Source organism: Ochotona princeps, chromosome 10 (genome assembly GCF_030435755.1).
Source record: "Ochotona princeps isolate mOchPri1 chromosome 10, mOchPri1.hap1, whole genome shotgun sequence".
In the NCBI taxonomy this organism is placed as follows: Eukaryota; Metazoa; Chordata; class Mammalia; order Lagomorpha; family Ochotonidae; genus Ochotona; species Ochotona princeps.
The window spans coordinates 27772868-27785797 of record NC_080841.1 but is presented as its reverse complement, the minus strand read 5'-3'; the positions used below and the strand labels follow the sequence as shown (position 1 = coordinate 27785797).

The 12930-nt window shown below is 38.3% G+C and overlaps 1 protein-coding gene across 1 annotated transcript in view; it reads right to left on the bottom strand.

The window, feature by feature from the left end:
- Positions 1 to 12930, bottom strand: part of IARS2 (isoleucyl-tRNA synthetase 2, mitochondrial) — a 67834-nt gene that overhangs the window by 32949 nt on the left and 21955 nt on the right. The window contains exons 13-14 of the mRNA XM_058669194.1: positions 4094 to 4196; positions 3027 to 3120 (exon numbers count right to left, since the gene is read on the bottom strand). Coding sequence (XP_058525177.1) covers positions 3027 to 3120; positions 4094 to 4196 — 197 coding nt within the window. The remainder of the gene's footprint in view (positions 1 to 3026; positions 3121 to 4093; positions 4197 to 12930) is intronic.

The window sequence follows — 12930 nt, the reverse complement described above, 5'->3', positions numbered from 1 at the left end:
CTTCTGGCTTCAGATTCAGCTCAGCTCAACTCCACAGAGAACATACATCATATATTCTCTCTGACATAAGGCAACCTTCATGCAAAATGTAAGACCAAAAGCTATAGAGGCATATATGCATGTACATGTAGTCATCTAGAGGAACTGAACAGACTATCATACTGAGAAGTGAATTGACAATGCAGTGTGCATCTCTACTCCTGAATCAAAGATGGACTCCCAATGAAACGGTTCAACATATTTTGACAATAGAATGCTGGACGTTCCACCACTGTCTATGCTTATAATGTCATGACATTTAAACAACAGAATAATGGACTTATGACTGTTTTTGAAGGACTGCACTATTGTAATAATATAGAGGAATCAGGGGAGCAGGGGAGGGGACGTCCCTGAGCCTATGGAATTGTATCATAAAATAATAAATTAAATAAGGGCCCAACATGGTAGCTTAGTGGCTAAAGTCCTTGCCGTGCATGTGCCAGGATCTCATATAGATGCCAGTTTGTATCCCAGATGCTCCACTTCCCTTCCAGTTCCCTGTTTGTGGCCTGGGAAAGCAGTGGAGGATGGCCCAAAGCCTTGGGACCCTGGGAGACCCAGCAGAAACTCCTGGCTCCTGGCTTCAGATCGGCTCAGCTCCAGCCATTGCGGCTGCTTGGGGAGTGAACCAACAGATGGAAGATCTTTTCTTTTTGCCTCTCCTCTCTGTAAATCTGACTTTCCAATAAAAAATAATTTTTAAAATAAAATTTAAAAATAAAAAAAGACTAAAGATAGAAAACAATTAAATGGGTCATGTGACCTTAGATTTGCTCTCTGGTCCTTTTTTATGTGCTTCAGGTCTTTCCAACTCTAAAACTGTATTTATTTCTTATTTTCCATGACACAGTTCTATCAACATGCAAGTTCATCCCTCCCCACCCCTTCCTTCCTCTCCTTAATTTCCTCCCACTATTTGTCTCCAAGTCATGATAAAAGCAGTCACTCAATTCACTGTTAAAGTTTAATTTTCTGCATACAAATGTCTTATAACATGGTGAATATGGGAAAAGGTAGAAAACATAGGATTACAGTGTAAAGGTATATTTGTAAAGATCAATGGGAGTCCAACTACAAACCAGGAGTAGAGACACATGCTGTATTCATTCATTACTTCCCAGTATGCTAATCTCCTTTGTGCAGCTTATATATACTTACACAGAGCTGTTGGTGTGTTAGTTGTCATGTATCAGAGAGAACACATGATCTTTCTCCTTGTGGGAGCAGCTTACTCAATTATGCATGATGGATTCTAGCTGGGACCATTTTGTTGCAAAAAGGATTTCATTCTTTATGGCTGAGCAGTATTCCATAGAGCAAATGCACCCCAGTTTCTTTATCCATTCATCTACTAATCTGTTAGCTATTGAGGATTGTGCTGCTACAAACATGGAGTTACAGGTAGCTCTCAAATGCAGCTTTCATTTCATTTGATATATTCCCAGGAGTGCAACAGCTGGGTCATACGGTAGATCTATTTTTAACTGTCTTATAGAACTTCACTGTGACTTCCGTAGTGGTTATACTAGTTTACACTCGCACCAACAGTGGATCAGAGTATATTTTTCCCCATATCCTGAGCAACAACTGTGATTTGTTGATTTCTGAATGTAAGTCATTCTCATCAGAGTTGGATGGAACTACACATGTCTTTAAAAGGGTGACTCCAAATTCCTGTTAATGTAGACCCTGAGAGACTATACTGATGCTCCCTGTACCTGGATTCCTGAAAATCATATAGGAAAGCCAAATGGTGGCTTTAGCACTAGCCCAGTCCCAGCCATTGGAGACATTGAGGTACTCAACCAGTCAACTGGTGTGTGCTCTCTGAGCTTTTTTTCTAGTTCCCTCTGAAGCAGAGGAAATTTTTTTGAATAAAATGTAAGAAACTGTACTTTTTGACTGGCCTAAGATTTTTTGCTGACTGAGGAGGGCATGAAATCTAAGTAAAACATCAGTTTTCATCTGCGCATGCAGCTCATCCATGTTCTGGCAGCCTTTTTCACATGTATCTGATAAGCTTAAATGATAACTGGGGCTGGCAATATAGGATAGCACGTTAAGCTGCTGTCTGCAATGCCACAATCCCATGTAAACCCTGGTAAGAGTTCCTGCTACTAAACTTCCTATCCAGTTCCCTGCTCGTGTCCCTAGCAAAACAGAAGATGGGCAGAGGTCACGCATGCGGAAAACCCAAATACAGTTACTGGCTGCTGGTTTCAGCCTGGCCTCACCCTGGTCATTCAGTCATTCAGGGAGTGAGTCAGCAGATAGCAGCACTCATGTGAGTGTGAGCCTCTGCATTCTCTCATTCTACTCTGCTTTTCAAATCAGTAAGTCTTTAAAAAAAAAAAATTAAATTTATTTCATGAAATTAGTTACCTAATTAACAGGGAATGAAAGAAATTATTTACCAAGAAGGTATGATCTGACTATCAACTACAGTCACAGTCAAAATTTCTGCTTAAGAGAGTCACGCACTGGAAATAATATGACTAAATTCTATCAGCACCGACAGCAGCAGCACAGACAGGGCCTAAAGACAGATTTTATTTAATTTAACCAGTCACTAACTCCAAGTGTAACCTCCACCTGTGGCACTTAACATAAAACCACTTTGAAAAATAAAAAAGCAGCAAAGCAAGCAGCATTAATTCTCCCCAAGGTCAAAGCAGTGAATCCATTCTGAAATATGCTACTTGGGCACATTTTCCCATTTGGCACATTCTGGTCTGGAATGCAGAAGCTCACCTTCATGTGCAGGCAGGAATCTCTTCTTCCTACTAAACTGAGCTTTAGTAATATTATCTGCCTGCATTTTAAATGTAATTTAGAGTTCCTGGATCCTGGTTTTAGCCTGGCCCAGCCCTAGCTCTTGTGAGCATTTGGGGAGTAAACTGACACAGGGAAAAATCTGTCTCCCCGCCTATCCTCCCCCACCCACCTTACAAATAAAATGACTAAGTAAAAACTGAAGAAATTACCTGGCAGAGTATAAGACCACGAGGTTCCACTATCAAACCAGATATCCAAAATATCCTGACCTGGCACATACTCCAAACCATTAGGACCACCAACCTAATTAGATAATACGAAAATATTTTAATTATACTAGGATCACAATATATAAAACCATCCAAAAAGTTCAAATAAGCAGTAAATTCACATTAGAATAAAACATTTTAAGTATTCCATTTACTGCAACTATATTTGCATGTGAAAGTGACTAAACGGGGCTGCATGGTGATGCAACATGCTCGTGGTCCTGGTATTGGGCTCCAGTGTGAGACCCAGCTGCCACACTTCTGATCCAACTCCCAGCTGACGGCCTGGGAAAGCAGCAGAGAATGGCCCAAGTGCTTGGGTCCCTGCACCCAAGTGAGAGACTTGGAAGAAACTCCAGCCTCCCAGCTTCGGCTCAGGACAGCTATGACAGTTGTAACCATTTAGGTAGTGAACCAGTGGATGGAATTTCTCTCTCCCTGTTTCGCTCCCTCTCCCTCCATAGCTCTTGAAAGTACAATATATAAATCTTTAAAAATTAAAATAAAGGTGACTATGGCTACTTAATTATATATCTATCTACATGTAATGTGAAATCTTTTAATGGTTTATTGAAATTATCTTAAAAACAGCATATTTTTAAATGTATGTCACAATCAGTTCTGAGTTATGAATGATAAGCACAGTTCTCTTAATCACATACACATTCTTCAGTCAACTAAAGCAGTCAGATTCAACATGGGCCCTCAATGAGACAACAAATGACCAACACTCCACTGCTAAATGCATACAAGGCACATTCAAAAATGATGGAAAACACACTTGACAAGACTACATGAATTTCAATTTTTCTTTATCTTTTATAAACTTTTGGAAGTACCCTCATACGACGCTTCAATCACTAAACCAAATGATCACTTTCACATTGCGTAAGCTTCTGAATTGACATCCATAATGATATAATCAATTTTAGCTCCCAAGAATCCCTCACGTTGTCAGTCAGTCAGCAGTGAAACAAAGAAAGGCTGTTGAACACAGGGGAGTTCACCTGAGATAACACCTCTTTCGGAAGCAGCTGCTCAGGGGGAAGAGTCCACCAGATGTCACTGCCGTGTTGCTCCACCAGTTTCACAATGTGCTCCATGGTTTGGCTATTTTATGGGGGAGAAAGCAGAGCTACTAAATTATTGTGCCGAACAAACACTTTAAAACTTTTTAAATAATGATTTTTTTTAAAATTTTTTTCTCAAGCTCTTTTGGTACATCTGCAAATACTAGCTTATTGAGCAGAGCTCTACTGCCATCTTAGATTCAACGCAAAGACAATCAAATGGATTATACGGCATCCCTGTTCAGCTACTGATTTCCATTTTCCTTTTTCTTTTTTTTTAAAGATTTATTTATCTGAAAGGCAGAGAGAGGAAGAAGAGAGAAACAGGAAAATTTTTCATCCACTGCTTCACTCCCCAAATGGCCCCAAGCCAGGAGCCAAGAGTTTCTTCTGGGTTTTCTACACGTCTGCAGAGGTCCAAAGAGTAGGGCCATCTTTCACTACTTTCCCAAGAGCATTAGGAAGGAGCTGGATTGGAAGTTGATCAGCTGCACTTGAACCAGTATCCATACGGTATGTCAATGTTGTAGGTACACAGGCAGTGGCTTAACTCATTATGCTACAACACTAGCCCCCATGATTTCCATGTTTATAACTACAAGTTTTCTTTCCAGGTACCCACACTCAATCGTATTATCTTCTCTAATTTCTGCCCAAATTAAAAAGGAAAACAAGTGTTCTGTCAATTCCACAGTCAAAATACTACAACTGCTCCCATTGGTACTGAATTAGTCCCACTTCACTGCCTCAGTACAAGACTGATGCAATGACCTAGCTCTTCCCTTACTCTCATCTGATTTGCAGGATACATCTTGGAATGGATACATTTCTAAACTGTTTTTGTCACATTAATTCTCTGACTGCAAAATTTCAAGAGCCCCTTCTCTGTTTATAACATTAAGACAGGGCCCGGTGGTGTGGCCTAGAAGCTAAAGTCCTCACCCTGAACGCCCCGGGATCCCATATGTGTGCTGCTTCTAATCCCGGCAGCTTCACTTCCCATCCAGCTCCCTGCTTGTGGCCTGGGAAAGCAGTCGAGCACAGCCCAAAGCTTTGGGACCCTGCACCCGTGTGGGAGACCTGGAAGAGGTTCATTGTTCCCGGCTTCAGATTGGTGCAGCAACGGCCGTTGGGGCCACTTGGGGAGTGAATCATTGGGCAGAAGATCTTCCTCTGTCTCTCCTCTACTCTGTATATCTGACTTTGTAATAAAAATAAATAAATCTTGGGCCCGGCGGCGTGGCCTAGCAGCTAAAGTCCTCGCCTTGAACGCCCCGGGATCCCATATGGGCACTGGTTCTAATCCCGGCAGCTCCACTTCCCATCCAGCTCCCTGCTTGTGGCCTGGGAAAGCAGTTGAGGACGGCCCAATGCATTGGGACACTGCACCCGCGTGGGAGACCTGGAAGAGGTTCCTGGTTCCCGGCTTCGGATCGGTGCACTGGCCCGTTGCGGCTCACTTGGGGAGTGAAACATCGGATGGAAGATCTTCCTCTCTGTCTCTCCTCCTCTCTGTATATCCGGCTTTCCAATAATAATAAAATCTTTAAAAATAAATAAATAAATAAATAAATCTTAAAAAAAAAAAAAACCACTAAGACAAAATGAGGCAAAGCCACACCAACAAGGACTTTGACAATGGATATCCAGGCTTGCCTATGTCACCTTCTGTTTGCCATCATGACACTCTCAGAGCCACCTGTCTCCTCTGTTCAGGAGAAGAGTACAACTTAATTTATTCAGAAATTACTGAGCACTTTCAATATCTTGTGCACAGTTCTAGGCACTGCAGATTTAGCAATACAGACAGGATCTTGGCCATAAAAGAACAGATTTGAGTGATTCTACCTACCTTCCTCAGAATTACCACACACTAAAGGAGACTAGACATTTTATTTAGCTCAGTGACTAATACGCAAGAGAAGGCCAATAAACACATAGACCGAATACTGAAATTGGTCATATCTTAGAGAAGTTATAAATTATTTACTAATTAAACCAAGAGAAAAATGCAAACTTTGCAAAAGGAATATTGTACTTTTATTATAATATTTATTTCATTGTTAACAGCCTTGATAATACCACAGCCTTCCCTGGTTGCTTTCCATTTAGTCACAGTACAAAATGGTCAAGAGTATGGACTCTAGGGCTGGGTACAACAGCTAAATTGGCTAATCCTCCCTCTTGCAAGCTCCTGGATCCCATATGGATGCTGGTTCATGTCCCAGCTGCTACATTTCTGATCCAGCTCCTTACTTGTGCCTTTAGAAGGCAGTAACGACAGCCCAAAATTTTGGGTCCCTGAACAGATGTGAGGCACCTGGAAGAGGCTCCTGGCTTCTGACTTCAGATTGGCTCAGTTCTAGCCATTGGGGGAGTAAACCAGCGCATCCAAGATCTTTGTTTCCATTTCTGTCTCCTACTATCTGAAAATATACCTTTCCAATAAAAAATAAAATAAATCTTAAAACAAAAAAAAGAATATGGGGGGCCTGGTGAGATAGCCTAGTGTCTAAATCCTCGCCTTGCGTGCACCAGGATTCCATATGCGTACAGGTTCACGTCCCAGCTGGTCCACTTTCCTTCCAGCTCCCTGCTTGTGGTCTGGGAAAGCAGTGGAGGATGGCCCAAAGCCTTGGGGCCCTGCACTGACATGGGAGACCCAGAAGAAGCTCCTGGCTCTTGGCTTCAAATCGGCTCAGCTCTAGCCATTGTGGCCACATGGGGAGTGAATCAGTGGATGGAAGATCTTTGTCTGTCTCTCCTTCTCTGTGTAAATCTGCCATCCCAATAAAAATCAATCTTTTAAAAAAAAGTAATAGGGACAAATTAAAATATCCTACAAAAGATTTCTCTAAACTAATCCTCTTAGAAGGATTGAAAATGTATAATATCACCAGTATGCACTTTGAAGAATAAACAATCAAAACAGAAATAAACCTGTATTTCTAAAACAGACATTCCTCTTGGAAGGAAGTTTAACAGAAAAGATAAACTGCCATGTTGTAAGATCATAAAACCTTTATACAGTAACTACGTGATCATGGGACAATAATTATTTAGTTATACATTAGTATTTTATACAGCTAACAGAACATTTTATCAGTTAAAAATGTGACTATACTTAGAAAAATGTGAATGAAACTAGTGGCTTAAATAAAATTTTTTAAAAAACAGTACCAAAGTGCACATACACAACTAGACATATTATCTGTACCAACTATGAAATTCTCATCAAAAAACGAAGATTCTAAAGGTAAATGTAATTTTGTCTGTTCTTTTTAAGATGTAGTTACCATTAGATTAGCAACGTTAAGTAAACAATAAAATGAAACAGGAAATGATTAAATACACTGGAAAAAATAACATGGGCAAAAAAACGCATAGGTATATCATTCAAATTTTATTCTATTTTGCAAATAAGAGATGTTAAGTTAAATATTAATAACCCACACATGCTAATTTTTAAAACATTTTCATTTAAAACCTTTTCATTTAAAACCTTTCTAACTGGGTTCACCGAAATACCATTCACAGTTAGTAGTTCTTGATAGAAGACTATTTGCACCTTAGGTTCCTTGAATGGTAAATAACAAGAAATATAAGAAGAGCCAAGCTTTCAATTATGTCTTCTACATCAGGTTCCGGTGATGTTTTTACTCCTCTGTTCTGTCTCTTTAACTCATTTGTAAAGACAGTCACTGCAAAGGCAATCACAAGCCTATTGTCAGGCCTTTGCTAAGTAATGGCCAACGTTCTTATTGCTCATGCATAATAAAGACTGTGGACCAGACAGGGAACTAGGCAGTCTCGGGGGATTAATCTGTTGACAGAGTAAGCACTAAGTCCAAAGACCAGGCTCCACCTGTGAGTTATAGGATAATAACCGGAATGAACTACATTACATTTCTGACCTTTAGTTTCTATGAACACTAGGATATAAGGAAGACAATATGAATTTTGACACTTAAAATGAATCATCGTAAGAAAAATGGGAAATCTTACAAGAGATGAGGTTCCATATCTACTGCAGAATGTCAAATTCAACTTCAGTTAAACCAACATCAAATAGTCCTAAAATTCTACTTTAACTATCATTTAATCACACTGAATATGTCATATCCAAATCTATAAGATTGCTAAACACTAAAGGAAGATTCCAGCTTTGTTGCTGGCATGTTGTGAAGGCAACTGTAAAACACACTAAGCTAAAACAAACATGTCTATCCAATGAAACTTGCTTTAATTACTACATTTTCTTACAAGGGTATTAGAAATTCACTTACATATATTACATGCTTTAATACAAGAAATGTAATCTTACACTTCCTATACATTTTATTGACAAGTTAAAGTTCTTTAAAAAAAAAACTTTCAAGATCTCTTATTTCAATGAACAGGAAAGTTTGTTTGCTCTGGCTTTCACTAATACTTACTAGAACTAATATTTACTAGAAGCAGAGCAACCACATCATGTTACTGCAACAGTGAAAACCAACCCTGCAATGATTTTTAAAAATCCAACTTCAGGGCCCGGTGGCGTGGCCTAGCAGCTAAAGTCCTCGCCTTGAACGCCCCGGGATCCCATATGGGCACCGGTTCTAATCCTGGAAGCTCCACTTCCCATCCAGCTCCCTGCTTGTGGCCTGGGAAAGCAGTCGAGGACAGCCCAAAGCTTTGGGACCCTGCACCCGCGTGGGAGACCCGGAAGAGGTTCCTGGTTCCCGGCATCGGGTCGGCGCGCATCGGCCCGTTGCGGCTCACTTGGGGAGTGAATCATCGATGGAAGATCTTCCTCTCTGTCTCTCCTCCTCTCTGTAGATCTGGCTTTCCAATAATAATAAAATCTTTTAAAAAAAAATCCAACTTCAAAAAAGCTACAACAAATAAGACAAAAGCATTATTTTTCATTAAATATACAAACAAATTTGAACATAAGAAAAATTTTTACTGTTTCTAAAAGAAAAGGGAGAAGCAGCTTGGCTCATTAACAAGTAAGTCTCACTAATATTTAGAGCAAGACTTGCTTCCTTACTTTATATCAGGAAATACAAAAACAATCAGGACTAAATATGATCTTCTAACATACTCGCTTATGTACAATGTTTTGCAATTCAGCTTCAGTCTGAGATCTTAGAGCAGTAAAATAAAGACATCTTTACAATTAGAAAATTAAGCTTAACAAGCACGTTAATCAGACTGACAGCCTTCCAGTAAATAATACCTCATTTTGTACATGAGAGCTTTCAGAGTCCTAAACAAGGCAACAAAAGTAAAAAAAGTTTAAATTATTTCAAATAAAAGTAGAACTCTACTAACAACACCTGCTGGCACAGAAGTGAGGAGAAAGATACCTTCCTTCACTGTTGATGAGAGTGTAGGCTAACACAACCACTACGCAAGTCAGCATGGACAGTGCAAAGTGAACTGAAAATCAGTCTGCCGTATGACCCAGCCATCCAATTACTAAAATATATCCAAAGGAAATAAAATCTACATATGAGAAAGGGATCTGTAATCCTACATTTACAGCAGTACAATCTACAATAGCAAAGACAGGGAAACTACCCAGATGCCCATCAAAAGAGCAATGGATAAAAAAACTGTGCTACATCTATTCTGTGGGATACTACTCAGCCATTAAAAAGAATGAAATTCTACCATTTTCAACAAAATGGTTCCAACTAGAGACAACTGTACTCAGTGAAATAAGCCAATCCCAAAAGGACAAATATCACATGTTCTCTCTGATATAAGGCAACCTTCATGTAAAATACAAGGTCAATAGATATAGAGGTAAATGAGCAAGTACATATAGTCATCCAGATAGAGGTAAAATATGCATGTACATATAGTCATCTAGAGGGACTGTACAGCAGAGACTATCATACCCAGATGTGAAGATGCAATGCAGTATGCATCTCTACTTCCAAATCACAGATGGACTCCCAATGAAACTGCAAAATAGACTTTGACAACAGGGTGCTGGGACTCTGCCATTCTCCATACCCACTATGTCATGGCACACTTAAATAGTAGAATGATGGTCTTATGACTGAATGTGAAGGATTATACTATTATCATATCATGGGGAAATCCATGGGGGGAACAGACTTGAGAACAGTGCAGGAGAAATCCCAGAGCCTATGGAACTGTATCAAAAGATACACAAATTAGTTTTTAAAAAGTATAGATGTTACATATATGAATTATATTTACAAATGTTTTCTTCACTAAATTACGCCTTCCATTTTTTGCTTGACCATCTCACTTTAGGTGATTTTAAATCATTCTCCCTTGCTTTAAAAAACTAGTACACATGGGTACATTATTTATAGCAAATATGGCAAAATGTTGAAAAACATTAAATATGTGTGCTCATTAAACTCCTTATATTTTCTATATTATGTGAAATATTTTAAAACACGTAAAATAGAAAAGTAAATTTTACACTAATATATAAACATGTTAACGTTGAATATATTCATATGTACTCATTACAGAGCTGTGGAAAAACCTAAAACAGCCAAACATTAATTTGCTTTTCATAAACAGGAACTAAGTAACCACTAAGAAGCCATTTATACTGGCCTCATATTTTTCATAACTGACTTAAATTATACCTCTTTTTAGTATTATGTGCCTTTATAAACTGCTATAGTGAACACTTCATATAAATATATATGTACCTTATCTATGTGGATGTGTATAGATGATATATATACATATATTTTGCACAAGAGACTTTAGCTTTATTTCCTCAAGATATTTAGAAGTGAAATAGCTTTACACTGAAATGAAATTACACTTTACAAACTTTAAAAAAAAATTTCCTAAGCATTTTCCTACAGCATTAAATATTCTTCAGGAAAAAAGAAGTCTGAATTTGTCTTTGCACACTTAAGAAATCTCTCTTTCGTTAATAATATCCTGTATTTCATACAAGCACATAGTTAACTTGTAACCTAGAGATTAGAATTACTGCTGATAAAAGTGGGTAAAGCCACTTATCACTACATAATCTGTATCCTTCCATTCAAATGCTGTACTTTGCAAAGCATTAATCCATCATAAAAGTCTGTACTTTACTCAAAGGCCTTATCTAAACTCATGCATTACACATCCCTTCTTAGGTTTCAGTGACGACCCACAAGGCAGTACGGAGGACTTATAACACCAATCATGCTGAACTTTGCAATCAACTGGGCTGCAGGCTTACTTAGCATGGTACTGAAAATGCGGCAGCATCAGGATTAGCAGGCCATGAAGTAACCACTGCTGTCATCCAGGATTTTCTGCTGTGTCGTTATAAGCAACAATAGTCAAGACTTCCACACAACTTTTCATCTGCACTTTACTCAAATCAGAGCAAGGTAAGATACTAAATGTTTCACGTTTGTTTACTAACCATAGGAAACAACAAAATTTTGGAGGGAGAATTTTATATTTCAACTGAATCCTATGTTTTAAACGTTACAGGAAAAAATTTTTTTAGTTTTCCTTTATTTCATGAACGTAAAGAAATGTAATTTTATTTTAGTAGTACTAACCTAACCCAAAATGTATTAACTTTTATTTATTTCTGACAGATAAAAACTACAAATCTGAACTATTCAGGCATGAATGCATACAGTACAATCAAAGTAAACATATCTCCTCAAACATTCAATATTAATTTACTGGGAGAACATTTAAAGTTCTTTCTCCCTTTTTCTTGAGAATACGTTAATATCCACAGCCATCCTACTTTGTAACACACCACTGCAACTTAATATTTTTAACTATAACTCAGTGACCTTTAATCAACATTTCAAAAATATAAAGTAGCCAAATTTAACACTCCAACTAAACTGGAAATTTCTGCACTGTTTGTACTAAATATCTTGTAATTTTCTTAAAGTCTGGGGCCAAATTTTCAGTATGCATTCATTAACTGGTACATTAAGACTGAAAAATTGACTTGTTAAAAGAAATGTAAACAGCCGCTTTTTTTCCTTCCTAGGTAACCAATGTTTTAAAATTCCATACTTCCTATGCTAAAAATCACTTGTTTTTATTAACTAGGAATATAAACTAAATTATAATGTATTACATTAGATTCAATAAATGATCAATAGTATTAAAGTCAGAAATGTAATTATTTCTTGAAAAAACACAAATATGAATATGAAATACAAATGAGACTATCAGGGCAAATTAAACATCAGAGTTTCAAATTTACCAGTTTCTAAAGTCTTCTAGAACATGAAAAAAATCAGGTCCAGCACAGTAGCCTAGCGGCTAAAGTCCTTGCTTTGCATGCACTGGGATCCCATATGGGCATCTATTCATATCCCAGCAACCCCACTTCCCATCCAGCTCCCTATTTGTGGCAGGGGAAAGCAGTTGAGGATGGACCAAAGCCTTGGGACCTTGAGCCTATATGGGAGACAAGGAAAAAGCTCCAGGCTTCTGGCTTCAGAGCAGGGCAGCTCCAGCCATTGCAGCCACTTGGGGAGTGAATCAGCAGATCGAAGATCTTTCTCTCAGTCTCTCCTCCTCTCTGTATATCGGACTTTCCAGTAAAAATTAAAAAAAATCTTAAAAAACAAAAGAACATGAATAAATCAAGATTTTCTTCTGTGAAAGAAGTATACTTAAAGGTATTATACAGACCATAAGAATAAAAAGCAGAAGAAATATTTCTGAGGTGTTTAATGGAGTTATCAACTGTAACAGCAACTCCATGTGGATTATGTACCAATTTCCAGTGGAGATGCTGTTACTTTTGATGG